At 42.8% G+C, this 20,608-nt stretch overlaps 1 protein-coding gene across 1 annotated transcript; it reads right to left on the bottom strand.

Moving 5' to 3' along the window:
• Positions 1-186: 186 nt before the first annotated feature.
• LOC138952059 (serine-rich adhesin for platelets-like) lies at positions 187-20,345 on the bottom strand. Its single transcript, XM_070323631.1, has 6 exons — positions 19,404-20,345; positions 17,530-18,019; positions 15,783-15,926; positions 15,035-15,348; positions 11,208-11,477; positions 187-8,101 (listed from the first exon to the last, which is right to left on the bottom strand). The coding sequence occupies exons 1-6, from the start codon at positions 20,151-20,153 to the stop codon at positions 6,410-6,412; spliced, it is 3,660 nt and encodes a 1,219-aa protein (XP_070179732.1). The 5' UTR covers positions 20,154-20,345; the 3' UTR covers positions 187-6,409.
• Positions 20,346-20,608: the final 263 nt, after the last annotated feature.

Raw genomic sequence — 20,608 nt, 5'->3', positions numbered from 1 at the left:
TGTGTGTGTGTGTTTGGGGTTGGGGAGAGAATGTCTGAATTTTCCTGCATACCTGTGCAAATGCATGCACAAATTGATGTTTAAAAATATATGTGCGATGCCTGTCTGGTGCTAACTTTTTCTTTGAATCTACAGGCCTCGGAACATGTTTTTAACACCTTATATACAAAAACACACAGCAAAATATTGTTTCTTCCTCGTCTTTAATTATATCAATAATAATCTTAAAAGTCTACCTTCTAACACTGCATCATTTGAAGCAGGAAAACCACTTCAGTATGCAGATGTGTAGGTGTGGTTAGAGGAAAACAAAATCAAATACATTATATTAAATTCCATTTCTTCCAACACTGTGTTTAGCATGCTTCAGATGGATAAATTCCAATTTTATACAATGTCTTGTATTAAAAAAAAGTTTTACTTCTTGACCAGAGTATGCACATTTTGCAAGGTTCGCCTAAATCTAACATTTTTTTCGTGACCTGAATGACACTGCACTAATCAACACCATGTGTAAAATATTATACATGTATTCATACAACGAACAATTGTGCTCTTGAAGTATAAAATAATTTAGAAATTCGCATACAGTGTGAAAAATGTAATACATTTTCAATAGATTTTCCCATCTGTAGTGTTAGGTTACATAATGATAATGCAGTCCATATATCATTAAAACCACCTCTTCTCCACTGGAAGTGCACTGCTGAGTGTACTGCTTGTGTTTCATTCAAGTCAACTTACAGTGTGTATAAAATGACAAATTCTTGTTAAAGCTTTGGTTTTTCCTTGTCTGCTTTGTACACACTTGCGTGAGAGTGCTGCATAATTGAAATACTCTTACTAACAACACTATCTTGCAGCAATCTAACGGGGTGTCACTAAAACTCGAAAAGACACGAAAAGACGCGAAAAGACACCTTCTGGTAACAATCACCTCCTTACTTTTCTTTTCTTTATTTGGTGTTTAACGTCGTTTTCAACCATTCAAGGTTATATCGCGACGGGGAAAGGGGGGAGATGGGATAGAGCCACTTGTCAATTGTTTCTTGTTCACAAAAGCACCAATCAAAAATTTGCTCCAGGGGCTTGCAACGGAATTCGCTATCTCTTAAATGAGGCTTTGATCTGAGCGCATCAAACATTCCCACACGAACGTGTTATTAGCGGCTACCCCTCACCTCACCTCACCTACGCCTGTGACCCCGTCTGGGGTATAGGCCGCCAAGCGGCTACCCCGGGTAACTTATAAAAGTTACGCAACTGACCACACGCCAGCTGAGCTGGTATTCTATCCATCCGATCCGACAAAGGAATTAACATCTACTTGACAAAACGCCGATTCCCCCAACATACGTACCCAGTCAAGCTGGCGGCACATTACATTACGACCACCTGGGGCCCAAGCGATCCGTTTATGGCGAGCTTTTCACAAATGACCGCCCACTTCAAACAGATAAAAACTTCCTTCACCCAAAGGAGACTGTTAATTGTGTGCAGCTGGCTGGACACGGCTAGCAAATACCAACACACATCCACACACACGCACACACAAGCTCATACACACTTACACACACACACACACACACGTGCGAGAGAGAGAGAGAGAGAGAGAGAGAGAGAGAGAGAGAGAGAGAGAGAGAGAGAGAGTGTGCATGTTTTGATGATTGTTTATATTAAATCACCAATCTCGACTAAAAACAGTTACATGTACCAGGATTTTTCGCGTCTTTTCGTGTCTTTTCGCGTTTTAGTGACACCGATCTAACGTGATATAATTACATTGCACTCTTTTGATGGTATGCTTGAGGGACATTCTTTATTTGGTGTTTAACGTCGTTTTCAACCACGAAGGTTATATCGCGACGGAGGGAAGGGGGGAGATGGGATAGAGCCACTTGTCAATTTTTTCTTGTTCACAAAAGCACTAATCAAAAATTTGCTCCAGGGGCTTGCAACGTAGTACAATATATGACCTTACTGGGAGAATGCAAGTTTCCAGTACAAAGGACTTAACATTTCTTACATACTGCTTGACTAAAAATCTTTACAAAAATTGACTATATTCTATACAAGAAACACTTAACAAGGGTAAAAGGAGAAACAGAATCCGTTAGTCGCCTCTTACGACATGCTGGGGAGCATCGGGTAAATTCTTTCTCGTCCCAACCAATATGGGACTCCCCCTAACCCGCGGGGGGTCCTTGAGGGACAGGAGTGTAGATAAAATTGACTACTAAAGGCTATGCAATTATTTGAGGACTCCAGAGAGAGTAGGGAGTGTCACTGTCAGAGACCCGTGAGCAACATCAAAATTTGTTACCAAGCCATACTACACACAAGACCTGTGCACCCTAATTCAGGGCATATTCAACCAAACCACAACACAAGGATTTTGATGAAACAACAAAAGAAGGGGTTTTACAAAAAGTAGCACAAACGAGATTGTAAACCCAGCAATGGTAGACAAGTTGCATGCGCGCGCACACACACAGAGTAGACGCATGATTGACAATGGTGGAAGAGAAGTTGCACGCACACACATAGTAGATGCATGATTGGCAATGGTGGAAGTAGACGCATGATTGGCAATGGTGGAAGTAGACGCATGATTGGCAATGGTGAATGAGAAGTCACACACACACACAGAGTAGATGCATGATTGGCAATGGTGGAAGAGAAGTTGCACACATACACATACAGACTGTGTAGCCAAATGGCTAGGTGGTACTGGGTGGGGCAGAGGTCTGGAGCAGGAGCACTGGCAGGTAACTGGTTAGCATAGAGAGCAAAAGGTCATTGCAAAATGTGGCGGTTGGTTGTTTACTGTCATCTGAAGAACTTAAAAGGAGGGTGGGGGTGGGGGGATTGCAAATTACTTTTGAGTGAAATACAAGCAGTTTTCAGCATGGTGCACGTTCAGCGTTGAGCTGCAGCCAGTCATTTCAGAGTAGTGTTCAGTATCACTTCCAGCAATTTACTGACATGGATAACTTACATCTGGGTTAGCATTCAGGTCATAACAAAACAAAAGGCACAAACATCACACACATTGTCAGCTGTACAAAACCTCCGCCTTTCCTAAATCCTTTTTTTGTTCCCCACTTGACATAGTGTGTACAACAACTGACCATCACTTCTATACAGCTCGACCCCAATATTCCACAAAACAAATTTGACGTACTCATCAGAAATTGCAATACCAGTAATATTATACATGGTAAAGTTGGTTCTTCATTACACTTACAGTAACAAGCAGTTCTTCTAAATTAATTCTGTGTTCTTTCATGACTGCATCACCCAAACAGACACTGTGTCAAAAAGTCATATAATCTTGTTCATATTATTTAGCAGAAGTGTGAATATCAGCATGCTGCAACCTGATACAACTGTGTGAAATGTAAGGACAACAATGATCATACATTTGAACAGCCACAGATCTTAACAGACTGTAGCCTTTGGCTTCCAAAGATATACCACATATGTGACCCTCCACCACGGAATGAGTCCCATGTCACCTCGCGCGGTTCTGCGCCAGGCTTAATGTAAGTCCGGGGGGGACTGTGGTAACAGTGTGAGGGTCACCTTAGTCACAGGCTTATAACTCGAAAAGTTTTCGCTCTTTTCTAAAAACGGTTTTCACCCCTGAATAGAGCATGAAAAACTCTTTGGAAAAATGTAAAAATATGAAAATCATGCAAAGGTGACATGCGACTCATTCCGTGGTGGAGGGTCACATATGTGCTTTTTCTGAAACTTATGTTTCTCAACTGAGAAAAAAATGTTTATATTGATTTTATCCATAAAAAAAATCTGCAGTCAGAGTCAGACAAGAAACTATGCAAAGCAATAATTTAATCTTATCTCTGCAGTGCAACAGATTTTAGTTTTTTAACAGACAGACTAACAACGTGATCCAGCCATCAACCTCAACTGTTTCTATTTTGACACACGGTCTCGTCCTGCACTTACTTAACAGTGACACTGGCATGAAAGAACACTTTCTGTTGTCTGTTTATCTATAAACTTGGCCAAGATATATATACTTGTCATGAAAGGATACCTGCAATGTAGGAACACCTTGACTGGTCTGAAGGGTAATTCTGGCTTCACAGCCACTAATATATATTTCCAAATAGCCAGGTAAAGGCTAACCGCTACCTGTGCAGTGAAGCGACTTACTCGACAACAGATTCTTAATTAGCATTATTATGCCATTTCTGCTGCCAAACAAACGAGCAGTAGCAAACACTAGGCAGTCTTGGAACCTGACTGACAAGCACGGTCAATCATGTAACCTTATTGAGGGCATATTAACTTGAAGGTAAGTCTGGAGAAATAAACACAAAACTTAACCATCTTCATTTCCATTATCTGATTCTTGTGGAAAAAAAACCTCTTTAGTGTAATGCCAGTTGTTGATCAGTTCTTACTGCAGTCTTGATGTTGATTCCGATACACAAAATACCAGGTACTTGGTTGTGAATGATGCACCTAACAATTCCACCTTGGAGTTGGAGTGGACTCTGCGATCGGTAAGGTTAAAGTACAAATTCCAAGACAAAAAATAACGCTGTCACTGACTTAATCAATGATAACATTTTCTTCCTTGCAAAAGGTTTCTGATATATGGTTGACCACCCAAAGGTTCCACCTGCCTGCATAAAATTAAAAAAAGCCTGTCAAAAAGTATATTCTGACTCACACCTGCTCAGTATGATATAGATGATAGAACAAATCTGATGCATCTATATTCAAGAAATGTAGCAGAACCTGCAGTGCTTTTCGTTACAGCACATTTCTTAATCTCTAGCATGACTGACGCACTTCAAGGTTTCAGACTGGTCTCATCAGCAAGCTTTTGCAAGGAACAAACCACCATCTGCAGATCGGTTAACACCAGATCTTTGCTAGCCTGTATTGTCATTCTCCCTGCAAGGGTAAGCAACCCAACGACCTGTCTTCCTCTGAGTGCAAGGTATCTAAAAGTTGTAAGTGTAAACATTTCCATGAAGATCCATATTGTTCAAACTCAAAACAGTGCTCGCTAGGTTAAATGCAATTCTGTTCATGGGTTTCCTACAACTACAAATAAAACGGCTACCTGCATGTGCCGATAACTCTTTGTAAATAGTTATTTACATTCAAATTGACAAACAAAACAAATCAAAACAAAACAGAAAGAAGGTTTTACTGTTGCAAGTAACCACTATTTGTATTAGTCATAAAACTGCAGAGAAGAGAAACATCATTTTACATGACTTCATATTTGTAGTTGTACTAATTATCAAATCAAGTTGATTCATCAATTGTTAATTGTAAGAGTTTCACCAATTATTTTACCATTCATTGCTGCCTCAGATTTCGACTCACACAAATACAGCACAGTATATATATTTATATATATATAATAGAGGAAAATTCAAGATGTACATATACACTTGTATTCATTTTCAAGCAGAGCATACAACCCATCCACACATCTGACAGACTAACGGAAATAAAATATTGTTCAAACCCAAAATGCTGCCATTTAATTACAATTTTCACAATGTCGAAATTCATCACTTCTAAAACACCCATTCTGAACATTCAACATTGTCTGTTTTCACAGAATGAAACCTCTTTAAAAAAACTGAATGTGTTTAAAGAAGTAACAAGTCCAACATCAACTGCATACAATTATATGCATTCAAAGTATATATATAGATATATATTACATATATATCACTTATCAGATGTATCTAAGTGGATCATTCTTTTTCATTCAGGTTACTACTTGCTATCTTGGAGTTGGAGGAGTTTGAAGGCTATACATTGCATTATATGCATACATATGTGTACCTAGGTAGCCGGCAGTGTTTCGAGAGAAAAAATCAAATAAGAACCCAGGAAGTGACAAACTCACATGATACTTAAAAGTTAAAAATAGTGGATGGAAAGAGGCAGATTGCATACAAGTTGCAAAACCAGGTGTTTTGAAACAGACAAAAATATACAACTGTAAAAGAACTTCCGTTATTTACTTAAACAAAAATCAAACAAACTACCAGCCTGAAGGCTGGCAATCTTTTCTCTTAAATTTTTCCTTCACTAATTCTGTAATCTACAACTACAGTACAGGGGCTCATCGAAATTTTTCCTTTTCTCAAAATGTGAACATTTAAACATTAAGCTTTGTAACTTTCAACAAGGTAACAAAAAAAGTCTTCAGAACGATTGGATTAAGTTATTTATATTAATAAATTGGTCGATATCTGTGGGTGAAAAAAACAACCACAACAACAAAAAACAACAAAAGAAATCCTCAGTGGTAATTGGTACACATGTACAATTAACAACCCAAGTAACGTGCAGGGGACACTAAAAAAAAAAGGGGGGGGGGGGGGGGGGGAGGGGCGAAAGTGCGTTATTGCTGCGGTTCTGTGTGAAGCTGGTCGCCAGCCATCATCTGGCCCAGAAGTTCCTGAACGGACTCCAGGGTGAGGCCCTGACCCCCAACCCCTTGCAGCTGGAAGGTGGTGCCGTCCGGATTCTGCAAAATCACAGTGCCGTCGTCTGTCTGAAACAGCGTGGCGTTCTGATGCAGCGTAAAGGCTCCCCCATCACCAGACTCCTCCTCTTCCATAGGGGCATCTCCTGCATCCGCCAGGGCACCACCGTGATCCATTATTTCTGTTTTCAGCGACCCTTCTGACAACGGGAGGAGTACAGTTTGCTGCTCGTCCTCACCGTCACACGTTTCTCGCTTGTAGTCTGTCACTACCTGTGCCGCCGTTTGTGAACCGTTCACCTGTCCGTTGACAATGGACACAGTGGTAATGGAATTGTTAGCTGTGGTAAATAGGGCGGAGGTGGTCGGCAGCTGAAAAACTTCCTCTGCGCTCACCAAGTTATTCATCTCGCCATTCTCTGGCTGTATTGCACTGCTGATGGTTAGCTGCTCTTGGTTGTCTTGAGTGGTTATGGCAGAGGTCACTATGCTGCCCTGGTTCAGAACACTGCTGGGCTTGGTCGAGTCAGATACACCGTTCACTTTCACAACGCTAGAAAAACCCAGCTCGGACATTTCACCGTTGGGCAGTGAAGAGTTGATGGACGTGACTAGACCGCTGGAGTTGGCCGAGGATAGGCCAGACAAGGACCCCACCAGGCTGTCACAGCTGGTGTCCATGAAATCGTCCGGAGCCACAGAAGTGATGTCTGACGTCACGCTGCCTGAGGTGTGGTGGAGAGTGGAGAAGGAGGCTGTGACACTAGAGGGCAGGACTGACACAACCTGAGCTGTCTGAGACGTGGGGATTTCACTGAAGGTAGAGCCTGCCAGTGTCACTGCTGACGGCACAGAAGCGGCCACCACCAAGCCAGCGGCCTGACCGGGGGCGGCCTTGAGCACAGCGATGGATGGCTGCTGGCCCATGGCCGCGCCAGACGTGTTGAGGAGGGAGACCCCCATGACCGTCTGCTGACCGTGCTGCTTGCTGGGAGACACTATCAACGGCTGCTGCACTGAGCGCAGTAAGCTAGTCTGGGCCTGGGGTTGCGTGGTCACAGTTCTCAACACAGAATGGTCCTGGGACGGCATGCTGACAGTTCTCAACACCGCAGTGGTTGGCTGCTGTGACGGAACAGTCACAGTTCGCAACATGGTACCAGGCTGCTGAACGGCCACATTCTGCAGCAAGGTGCCGTGAGGTTGCTGCACTGTGACAGTCTGCAGCAGGCTGGTCTGCGGCTGCTGGATGGCCACAGTGCGGAACAGACTGTGCTGCTTGTTGACAGGGCCTTTCAACCCAGAGTTGGTGACGATGGAGGTCAGCAGAGAGCTGGCGGGGGCGGCTGCAGGAGCCAGAGCCACAGCACTGCCGCTGGAATGGAGGAGAGACGTCACTTTGCTGCGCTTGCTGGGCGACTGTGAAACCAGTTCGCCAGGCGTCACCACTTGGATTGTGCGTTTTTGTGCTGAGACACCGGGCGGCCCATTAGGGTCAGAGGTCAGGTACTTGTAACGGAAGGATGTGTATTCGTTGACAGGAAGATCCTTCACCTCAAAGCTACCAGCAGACAGTCCCAGAGATTTGGCGATCGCGTCATCCTCCAACTGAAACAAAACCAAAGCGTTCAATATCCGTTGTTGCATGATACTTGATAGGTTGACTGCAGAGCACCTTTTGAATCCACAATAAATCAAACATACTATTCCTAAAACTTGAGGTATCTTTTTATGTTCTGATAAGATTTCTATTTCATGTGCACAGTTATTTCTTTCTTTATTTGGTGTTTAACGTCGTTTTCAACCACGAAGGTTATATCGCGACGGGGGGAAGGGGGGAGATGGGATAGAGCCACTTGTCAATTGTTTCTTGTTCACAAAAGCACTAATCAAAAATTTGCTCCAGGGGCTTGCAACGTAGTACAATATATATTACCTCACTGGGAGAATGCAAGTTTCCAGTACAAAGGACTTAACATTTCTTACATACTGCTTGACTAAAATCTTTACAAAAATTGACTATATTCTATACAAGAAACACTTAATAATAATAATAATAATAATAAATAACTTTTCTATAGCGCGAGTCCCATCAATTGGCTCCAGGCGCTTTACAAATTCATTATAGAATAAACTAGCACAAATCAACAAGCATACAAAGCATACATTTAACTGAGACATAACACCAAGATCCCAAGCACTAAGCAAAACTTAGCGTACAATGTTAAAAGTAAACACACACACACACACACACACACACACACACACACACACACACACACACACACACACATGCACGCACGCACGCTTACACACAAAGATACCATTGACAAATAGACCATAAAGCACATACAGGGTAGAGAGTTCCAAAACAGAATAGAGTTGTGGAGAGTCTACTCAGGCTAAGCAAAGGCTTTACGAAACAGGTATGTTTTGAGTTGTGTTTTGAAGGAGGAAAGGCTGCTGGAGTCACGGATAGAACTTGGAAGCGAGTTCCAGACGGTCGGAATCTGGTACCTAAAGGTTCTTTCACCAAAGGTCTTGGTCCTGGTTTTGGGGATGCGAAGGAGTTTTTCAGAGGAGGATCTGAGAGAACGGGATGGCTCATACATACTGATACTGAGGGAATGGGACAAATAGGGGGGGAAGTGATTTCTCAAAACAGCGGTACCCTAACAGAGCCAGCTTGTACTCGATTCTATACTTCATAGGAAGCCAGTGAAGGGTGGTAAGTAGGGGAGTGACATGGTCTTTCTTAGACTTCTGCAGAATTAGCCTAGCAGCACTGTTCTGGACTCTCTGTAAGCGATCAAGTTCTTCAGTGGGGAGGCCGGCAAGCAATGAGTTGCAGTAGTCAAGTCGACTCAGGATCAGAGAGGAGACAAGTTGAACAGTGGCTTGGAGTGTCAGGAATGATCTGACAGAGGAAATCTTGCGCAACTCAAAAAAGGAACATTTACAAACAAAACTAATGTGTTTTTGCATTGTCAGAGCAGAGTCCAGGTACACGCCTTGGTCCTTAACAGCGGTTTGGGAGACAATCTGAGTGTCGCCTATTGTCAGGGAAGTACAGTCAATCTGATTTAAAGCATGCCTTGAGCCTGACAGCATCACCTCAGTTTTTGAGTCATTCAGCTTAAGTTTATTGTCTATCATCCAGTCTTTAACTGACTCAATGCAGCGCTCAGTGTTTAACAAGGGTAAAAGGAGAAACAGAATCCGTTAGTCGCCTCTTACGACATGCTGGGGAGCATCGGGTAAATTCTTTCTCGTCCCAACCAATATGGGACTCCCCCTAACCCGCGGGGTGTGTGCACAGTTATTCTCTCGCCCTCTCTGTCCCAAACAGTTAACACTGACTTCCTACCTTCCCCCATTATTGCTATACAATGATAGTTGATACATTCAAAAGAGGGAATATTTCACAAGCACCTGCACGCCAAACAAGTACTGCCACACAAACACAAAAGTCTTTTTACAGTGTCAGGCCATAAATCAGAAATGTTTTCTTTCATACTATTTTGAAGTTTTTGAATGTGATGGCAAGTGTTTTCAGCTGGGCAGTATAACACTGCTCATGACCAACTCTCCTCATTGCTCAGGTAAGTCCAAAAATTGAAAGTAAATATTTTGTGTGCCTTCACCTGGACAACATAACAGTATTAACACGTGTAAATCCTGAGACTCTCAGTCTCAATAAACAGATGCTGACATCCACAATTTCAATCAGATTTTCCCCCTGACAAAGGTGTTCTCTATTATTCGCTAACAGATAAGAGTAGGACCCAGAGAAAGAACCTGATCACCACCACACTTTATTTTAAATACTTAACAGCCCTGAAAGTCCAACAAATGGTGTACTCGCCTTTGGCAAGCGATTCCGAAAATGTACTAGCCAGAGAGCAAACTTTACTAGCCAAACCAACAATTTGATTCAGGAACTTGACTCGCATTTGGCGAGTAAATAACATTTCTACTTGCCATTTACATGTTTCTACTCGCCATGGCGAGTAAAATACTCACCACTTTCAGGCATGCTTAAGACTTGAAACAGTGTGACAAGAGTTTTGAATGGCAATATGTTGTTAATAACTTAATTTTAGTGTATATATTTTAATTGATGTTGTTGATTAGTTTTATAGATGCGTGTTATTGTCAAGACAAATTCCCAACCTGGGGCAATAAATATTTTTGTTTTCTGTAGGTAGATTACCTCACAGTTTGCTACTGTAGAATGTGCCTGGAATGTTTCAACATCTTAGTAAAGATTGAGTTTTCAATAGACAAAGAGACGCAGTTTGATGCTGTCGCCATTTTGTGTACGTTACGATGTGAAGGCCTCGAAGGCACGATCAGATACATGGCTGAGACTGAGAGAGTTCTGACTTTTGATAATTGAATCACAAAAAATAGAACATACTGTATTCTCCGAAAACTACTATAGCACCGCACACAGTTTCATCATAGCTTGTTTTTCATTACTGGATGAATAGGAGGACAAAGTTAGAAGTGACCACCCCATTAGAGTGTCTTCTTTGGCCCACTTACTAAAGGAAAGGCATGTTATTAATACGCAACTAGCGTGAGACAAAAAGAGCCCCTGTAATCTTTAAAAGGCGGACAATTATAACTGACTATTAAATGTGCAACCTTACAGGCCTCCGAACCCGTTAGGAGCTTCAACGAGTGACACCCTAAAACATTTCAGACTGACCTTTAAGGTCTCCGGATCTCCGTCTCTGCTATCCTGACCATCCAGCCCGTTGGCCTGCCCCATTTCCTGCCTTGCCTGCAACCCCTCGTGACACGCCTGCTTCACTCGCTTGTGCAGACCCAGGTACTCCCTGTAAATCTGGTCCGCGCGCGGGTGAGCACCGTTACACGTCTCCAGCTTCATCAGCATGAACTCCCACAGTGTGACGAACTTCACCAGCCGAGGCAGCACCACTTCCATCAGGTCGTCGTCTTCCACTGTCTTCACCAGCTGCACAAGAGAACGGGGTGTATTCATGCTTAGTGAAAGATTTAATACAGTGGAACCCCCCTTTTAAGACCCCAAATTTAAGACTCCCTCCATTTTAAGACCTGTTTTCTCAGACTTTCTGTTCAGAACCTCTGTAAATTTACCCCCATTTTAAGAACCCTTCCTTTATAAGACCTGATTTTCTCAGATTGTTTGAGATCCTAAAAGGGGGGTTCCATTGTACAGAGGCCCCCCCCCCCCCCCTTAAGACACATCCCCTCGTGTTTTTTAAGGTTCCAGATTACCTCTCAATAATGTCTATAAATTTACCTCCATCCCCTTTAAGACCCGATCAAAGCGATTTGCTCAGATTTTCAGCGGTCTTAAATTAAAGTGGGGTTCCTTCTTCTTCTTCGTTCATGGGCTTAGACTCCCACGTTCACTCATGTTTTTAGCATGAGTGAATTTTTACGTGTATGACCGTTTTTACCCTGCCATTCAGGCAGCATACGCCGATTTCGGGGGAGGCATGCTGGGTATTTTCGTGTTTCTATAACCCACCGAACTCTGACATGGATTACAGGATCTTTTCCGTGCGCACTTGGTCTTGTGCTTGCATGTACACACGGAGGGGGTTAAGTCACTAGCAGGTCTGCACATAAGTTGACCTGGGAGATCGGAAAAATCTCCACTCTTAACCCACCAGGCGGCAGCAACCGGGATTCGAACTCCCGATTAGGATGCTGACGTCTTACCACCACACCACTGTGCCCGTCAGTGGGGTTCCAATGTACAGAAACACAATGACAGGAGAATAGCTTGTGGAACCTAAGCATAATCGTAAGAATCCTTTATCTTTTTACATTTAGTCAAGTTATGACTAAATGTTTTAACATAGAGGGGGGAATCGAGACGAGCGTCGTGGTGTATGTGTGTGTGTGTATGTGTGTGTGTTTGTGCGTGTGTAGAGCGATTCAGAGTAAACTACTGGACCGATCTTTATGAAATTTGACATGAGAGTTCCTGGGAATGATATCCCCGGACGTTTTTTTTATTTTTTTCGATAAATGTCTTTGATGACGTCATATCCGGCTTTTTGTAAAAGTTGAGGCGGCACTGTCACACCCTCATTTTTCAATCAAATTGATTGAAATTTTGGCCAAGCAATCTTCGACAAAGGCCGGACTTCGGTATTGCATTTCAGCTTGGTGGCTTAAAAATTAATTAATGACTTTGGTCATTAAAAATCTGAAAATTGTAAAAAAAATATTTTTTTTATAAAACGATCCAAATTTACGTTCATCTTATTCTTCATCATTTCCTGATTCCAAAAACATATAAATATGTTATATTTGGATTAAAAACAAGCTCTGAAAATTAAAAATATAAAAATTATGATCAAAATTAAATTTTCGAGATCAATTTAAAAACACTTTCATCTTATTCCTTGTCGGTTCCTGATTCCAAAAACATATAGATATGATATGTTTGGATTCAAAACACCCTCAGAAAGTTAAAACGAAGAGAGGTGCAGTAAAGCGTGCTATGAAGCACAGTGCAATTACCGCTACCGCGCCAAACAGGCTCGTCACTTTCACTGCCTTTTGCACTAGCGGCGGACTACGTTCAGTTTCATTCTGTGAGTTCCACAGCTTGACTAAATGTAGTAATTTCGCCTTACACGACTTGTTTCACTTTAAAATCTAAATATGTGTCCATATTACTCTTCGAGAAGAAACACACACAAGCATGCACATGTACACACACTCAGGTATGTAAAGAAAACAAAGGATCACCTTCAAGACCTTCTTCCAAACCAGATTAACTCAACATATGCATGTCCTAACTTCTTGCAAGTTGGTTTATTCACAGTGCGTGCTTTCTAAAACATAAGAATTAAGTAGATGTGCATTGCCAAGGCACTGCATACCCCCAGCGAAAGACCAACCGTCCGTCTCTCTCTCTCTCTCTCTCTCTCTCTCTCTCTCTCTCTCTCTCTCTCTCTCTCTCTCTCTCTCTCTCTCTCTCTCTCTCTCTCTCTCTCTCTCTCTCTCTCTCAAACACACACACACACACCCCAAGTCACACACGTACACACACACACACTCACTCACTCACTATCTCACAAAAACTTCATACACACAAAACACACACCCATACGCACATATGGACAGCCGGACATACACACCTTTACAAACAAACACACATACACGCACACACATACACTTATGCACACACACCACACTCACACACACACTCACACACACACACGAGTACAGACTCATGCACGCGTGCGCGCACACACACACACACACAAATACACACACACTCACACACACACGAATACAGACTCATGCACGCGTGCGCACACACACACACACACACAAATACACACACACACACACTCACACACACACACGAGTACAGACTCATGCACGCATGCGCATACACACACACACACACAAATACACACACACACACACGAGTACAGACTTATGCACGCGTGCGCGCACACACACACACACACACACACACACACACACACACACACACACACACACACAAACAGTAACACTAACACATGTGCACAATATGAACACAAACACACACACCGCGCGAGAGAGAAAGACTACAGGGAGGCATGACGTCATGATGCATTAATTGACGTCAAAGACTTTCGACCGTGACGTATTCTTCTTACGTGAGCTTTATCCATAGACTTGGAAACTACGGAATTTCTACCCGTCTAAAGCGGCCCTTGGGTGGCGTTTGCTCAAAAAATGGGGGCGCCAATTTTACCCACCGTATTTTTGTTAGTATGGTCCCAATTTTTGGTGAACTTCCATCTCCAACTGTAGCCCATAATCGGGCACAACGAATCCTTCTTTATCATGTATTATCGGTGTGAACATTTCTCAAGTCGATTACAGTATAGCGTTCGTGGGATACCTCCAGCTTCGCTGGGATAAAAAAAATAGACAGCCCATGCCGGGAATCGAACCCGGATCACTTTAGCAATAGTCGGAAACGTTTTCCACCAAGTCACCAACTCCATCATTCGCCAGTGAACTCAAATGCCTATACTCCTCGCGCACAGTGGTACACGCACGCAAAGCACGCACGCACTCAAAGCCTGGTCTCGCTGTCGCTGGCTGGCTGGCAAATAGACTTGGAAAGTACAGAATTTCTACCCGTCCAAAGCGGCCTTGGGTGGCGTTTGCTCAAAAAATGGGGGCGCCAATTTTACCCACCGTATTTTTGTTAGTATGGTCCCAATTTTTGGTGAACTTCCATCTCCAACTGTAGCCCATAATCGGGCACAACGAATCCTTCTTTATCATGTATTATCGGTGTGAACATTTCTCAAGTCGATTACAGTATAGCGTTCGTGGGATACCTCCAGCTTCGCTGGGATAATTGGTCAGGAAAACCAGACTCCATTATTTCTAGCTCAAAGAAAACAATTCATTCGTACATCTTTCAACTTTTAGATACTCGTGGATAGAGGATAACCGAGATGAATTTTACCTAAACTAAAAGTAAAACTCATCAAATGTGATTTATTCATGTAGCGTTACCTCCTTCAACTTTTGCTTCCTCCTAGCAGGAGCGGTGTGGTGGTGAAACGCCCACCTTCCCCTACCCCGGTACCCGCCTCTCCCTCGTCGTGGCGTCCTGGTCGTTATGGGAGAGATGGCGCCACTGCTGCTGGGAATGGAATCCTGCGTGTTGCTGTCCTCAGAGAGATTGCCGCACGCACTGCTGCCGACACTGCTGGGTACTGTGGGGAGGCCGGCCACGCCAGGTGTGCCACTGGTAGCAGCTGACCCGTTGTTGAGCACCGGGGTGCTCTCTGTGCTAGCCGTGTCACCATTGGGCTTCTCATCTAGCGCTGAAACGTCAAGGACATATGCTGCATTACTATGGAAAATCTTAAATATAATCCATATAAATGACCTGGGGAAAAAGAGGGGAGGACAAAAATAAATCACACACACATCCAAAGAATCAAAATAGTCTGTAGCAAATCAGATTCTAATTTCTATGCAGGCATCTAAGCTAAACATATATATATATATACCAGCTTCAAAATCCAAACATGTCGGTATCATGGGTATGATTTGTATGAAAGATGAAATATAGAAATTATACAAGCACAGAAACTGAGAAAGGCATACAATGACATCAACATGTTTAGCAACCACTAACAGTTAACACATGTATCATTGTATGTATTCATAAATCCCCATATATGACTATGAATGAGTGCCAAAAATGTTGTAAAACTTGTATAAAACCAGAAACTAAGATTCTAACAATACTCACATCCTTCTTCCATTGCACCCTCTGGCAGAGAACCATGAGAGGGGTTCAGGCGATAATGTCTCCCTAACCCTGCCTGCCCAATATAGCTCTTGTCACATGTGTGGCATTTGAAATTTTTGGGGCGAGAAGAGCTCATAGCCAAACCTGCAAACAAACAACTATGACGGTTATTATTAATAAATCACCAACAGTTGCTGCAAAATTATGTCTGCACAACCTTAGGTGTAAAAAGACAGAAATTGCTGATTAATAATATTACTTGCATTGCAATCAAAATCTACAAATTCGTTCAAATACTGCTGTCAGTGTCACACTCAAACTCATTCAAGACTCAATACACAAAATCTAAAAGCCAGGGTTTAGCCTGGAAGAAAAAGATAATGTGACATTTGTCCCCCTCAACCAAATTCTAATGGGAGTTGGGACATTGTTTTTTTTACGTGGGTCTGTGTTTCGATCAATATCGCTTGTGTTGACAGTTTCCACAGAGGTAAACACGCAAGCACAGATCGGTTCCGTACAGATAGTTAGTGGGATTGATTGAATACTAATGAATTACATTTTAAAAGCCAATCACAGCGCGTTTCACAAACTCGCAAGTTGCTCGGCTTGGCGCCCGTTTTTGCTTAGGTCTTTCCGAACACTGTACTCTCGTGAAAAGCGGTGCATGGGGTGGCGCAGCGTTACGTAATCTCAGTGCGCCCTTCAACGCACTGAAGGGAATTCCAATGGGACATTTTGAGATGTTATGTGCCAATGGCGCATAAATGGAACCCTGAAAAGCTGAGGGAAAATGCTGTAACCTTCTGCAGAAGTCCTCAATGACAATATGAAGGCACAATATTAGCTAGATACCTGTGCTAGCTATACCTGTCCATTTATTTTTTTATCTAATCAACTTGTTCCAAGTCTAAGGCTTGATTACATTTTCCAACAGCAATCACACCTTTACATTAATAATCAAAAGGAACTATCTGTTAAATAGAAGATCACACTCTACAGTTTATGAAAAAAAGTCTCTGCTTCTGGTATTTATCTAAAACCAGAAGTGTATTGATAAGCGTACTTCATAATTCCAGAAATATGGAGCCAAGATGTAACTCAACACAGAGATTTAAGCTTGAACTTGAACTGCTCTTTCTTTGGTAGTTACACTAACACCAGTAACAGTAAAGTTCTTCTGCTTCTTCAATCTTTGTAACATTAATTTAGTTCAGCATCCTCTGAAGTCACGACTTACACGTCCAGTCTTTAATTCCAGCAAAAAACAACAGCCGCTGCTTCAAAGTCAAAAATTTCAAAACAGAACAATTTTGATCCTTTTTTTTTTGTCAAAACCATTGTCCAATGGAACTGTCTCCCCGACTCCATAGTCGGACTGCCTACCCCTGACGCCTTTACATCTGCAATCGGGAGGCAGTGGGTTCAGACCTGGAACTAGTCAACCCGGGCCCCGTAAAATGTTTTAAAAGTGTTTAATCTTGTAAACACAAGGCCACACAATGTGGCGTAACTGGCGATGCGCACACCTCCCCTCACGAAACAGCGGAAGTCTGCTCCTGTGACGTATTTCCCACGACCTACACCAAGTGGGGCATCCAGATCCAGAGCTTGCGTCATTTGTATCATTTTCAGCATGCATAGTAAACATTAGCTTGTTTTTTTTTTTTACTCAAGCATCTCCTAATACTTTGAGGAAAGGAGTACACTTTTTTAAGTCGTAAGGACAAATACTGTCCAGACTTACCGGAGTAGAGCTCTGGGCCCATTCCTTTCTCCCTTGCTCTAGCTCTCCCTTCCTCATCACTGCCTTTGTAGTCAGAGTAGCCCCCATCAGAATCATCATAGTCCTCATCCCAGTCCAACACATGAATGTGCTTGTAGTCTTTCACCATGTGTTTGGGAGGTTTGGAAACACGGCCAGATCTTGTCCTCGGCCTGTGCTTCTTCCTCTCTTCCTTCTCTTCTTTCGACATCTCCGGGCCATCCATTTTGTCCTCCTCCTCGTCTTTTCTCCTGCGATATTGTCGCTTGGGGAGCTGAGCCTGCTGCACTGGTATGGCGGTGGTCGTTGTGGTTGTCCCTCGTGGTGTGACGTGAAGCACTGTTTGCTGACCTTTGTGTAGTTCAGACGGGTAAATGACACGGTACACGATTCGTGTGTTTGTGTTGGGGTTGAAGAGAACCGAACCTCCAGCCTCCTGGGTGTTTCTGGCCACCTGCTGCTGCTGCACCACCTGCAAATATTAAAGTATTGCTGTTTCTAGAACATCCAACTTAAGCAAGAAACAAAAACATATCTATGTGAATACAACAATGCAGACACATCATAACATGGTAACAGTAACACACATTCAATGATTCATAGATACCGTTATACTTATGTTTCTAATTAAAACCTGTGAAACATAGTTTAGTTGGATGGGACACAGTAAACAAAACAAATCTATGTGAATACAACACTGTCAACACATTACAACATGCTAACACACATTCATAGATCAGATACCGATAGTGCTTGTATGTTTCTAACTAGTATTAAATTAAAACCTGTGAAACAGATCAGTTGGATGGGACAAAATGCCCCATAAAGCGCCAGGATTATCATCAATAACACTAAAGTAACAATGTTCAACGTGTCATTAATTATGTGTCTGCCTTTTAACACTATCCCTTTCAATACTTCATGTAGCATTAATTCCATAGGCATTAAATGATCAATTCGATGCGCACACCACCCATCAAGTATAGTTGGCTCCTGTGACGTAAACTCCACGAACAACATCCAGGTCCACTATGTCAGGAACAAGGATAAGCAATATCTGGAATATCAATCAATGACATTTTTTTAATAAAATTCACCCCCTGGCAGTGTTGTTGCCAGGCCTCGGTATTCGGTCCCTGACGCATTCCTTTCTGATTTGACGCATTGGACCTTGCCTTGTCCGGTCGATGGACCGATAGTTTTTACGTTTTGGTGGTCAACTGACCGATGCATATATATTCGTACAAGGCGGACAAGGTCTGCAATGAATGGAATGGGAGTTGCAAAGTCGGAAAACAAACCCCGATCGAAATGCTCATGTTCGCTACAAGTAAAAATGCATTCGGTGCCGAGTCAGTCCGTGTTTGTCGTCATTGACACTCGAGGCTGCGTTTACGGAAATACGCTATCCAGCCGGTGTACCTATTTACCGAAAATGGCGCAAACAGCGGAAATTTCATCAATATAATACTACAGCATGGTAATGCGAAGATCAGGCAGGATCCCTACATTCGCACACTGGGGACTATATATATTGGAAAGGGTAGGCCAGGAATGTCAGGCTCTTTCTCCTCACAAAGTTTATGAACAATTAAAACTAGGAAGCGACATCAAAGCAATGCGAAAGGACTTGAAACAGGTTCAGAATAAGAAGGATAGGAAAAAACGCGAATAGCCTGAAAATGTTGCAAAAAAAGTTGCTAAAAGTTGCAACAAAGTATGGCGGTACAATTTGGACCTATTGTTTTTTTAAAGCCAGGACATTTAGACCTATTGTGTATTTTTTTTAGGGAGGTCCAAATGACCTATTGTCTTCTTAGGCTGGCAACAACACTGCCCTGGTCTTGAATGTTTACCTGCATAATCTGATGCAGCTGATCACTAGTAAGCTGCTGTACAGGCGTGTAATTGTTTCCCTGCTGAATGATGCGAATAGGGTTCTGACTTGAACCAAGAGGTGCTCCTGTTTGGTTGCTGCTTTCCATAATAGTGAATCGCAGGGTTTGCTGCTCTGATTGTTCTCCTGCCAGTTGCTGGCTTTCCTCTTGGCCATCTTGCACATGTTGTTCAACCGTTTCCTGAAACTGCTGCCCTTCACCATCAACAGTTAACAGCACTTGCTGTCCCTCAAGAACCTGATGGCCTTCTGAATCGATGAGTGGCACTTCAGCCTCAGTTTCTTCAATCTGCTCTGTGCCTTCACTTTGAGATGCAACAGTGTGTGCAATCAGATCGTCTTGGAGGGAAATCGTTCCATCGGGCAGGGTGGTCACAACCCTGTATGTTGTAGTACCAAAGTCACCGTCTGCTGCCACAAGTTGTGTTGTTGCGCCTAACACAGAGTCTGAAACAACCGTGTTTACCATTTGTTGGGCAACTGACTGAGAAACGTCATCCGAATCAGCCTGGACAGCATAAGCCACTGCCTCTTGCTCGAAGTCTTCGGTACCAACAAAAGCCTGCTGCAGTATGTCCTCACTTACTCCTTCTGACTCTCCTTCAGCAATCTCAGAGGAAGTAACCACGACAGAGTTAGTATTCAAAGAATGGTTTCCTGTTTCTTCCATCAAACCATTCTCCTGATCGTCCGCCATATTTGTTTGCATTTTCACGAAGTGTGATACACACAACTATCGAAGTATTTTTCTATATACTATGTTTGCATAGCATTAAAACGTAAGTCAGTGAAAAATATAATCTTTGGACCAAAATATTCATCCATTTTTACGTCTTTTTGTTACATAATGAGACTAAGAACCCAACAAAAAGTCGTTCGCGCGGTCTCACAACTGAGTAACTCAGCGAGTTGTCCCAGCATAAACCGGAAGATGGCGCTCTAGTTAACCTCTGACCCAACCTCGCTCAAGGCGGCAAATATTCGCACGTGTTCTTTTGTTGTTGTTTCGAGCCACAACCACTGACCATTAGTATCAAGCTTGCGAATCGCGATGGACAGTAAAATGTACCATTTCCCATTCCCAGGGCGACGGCGGTCAGTTTTGCGATGATGATTTGAGATTTGCGGGTTACTTTCCCTCAGTCTCAGTCACCGCTGATCAGT

Source organism: Littorina saxatilis, linkage group LG17 (assembly GCF_037325665.1).
Source record: "Littorina saxatilis isolate snail1 linkage group LG17, US_GU_Lsax_2.0, whole genome shotgun sequence".
In the NCBI taxonomy this organism is placed as follows: Eukaryota; Metazoa; Mollusca; class Gastropoda; order Littorinimorpha; family Littorinidae; genus Littorina; species Littorina saxatilis.
Note: the sequence above shows the minus strand (reverse complement) of the source record. Positions and strands in the feature narration are given on the sequence as shown.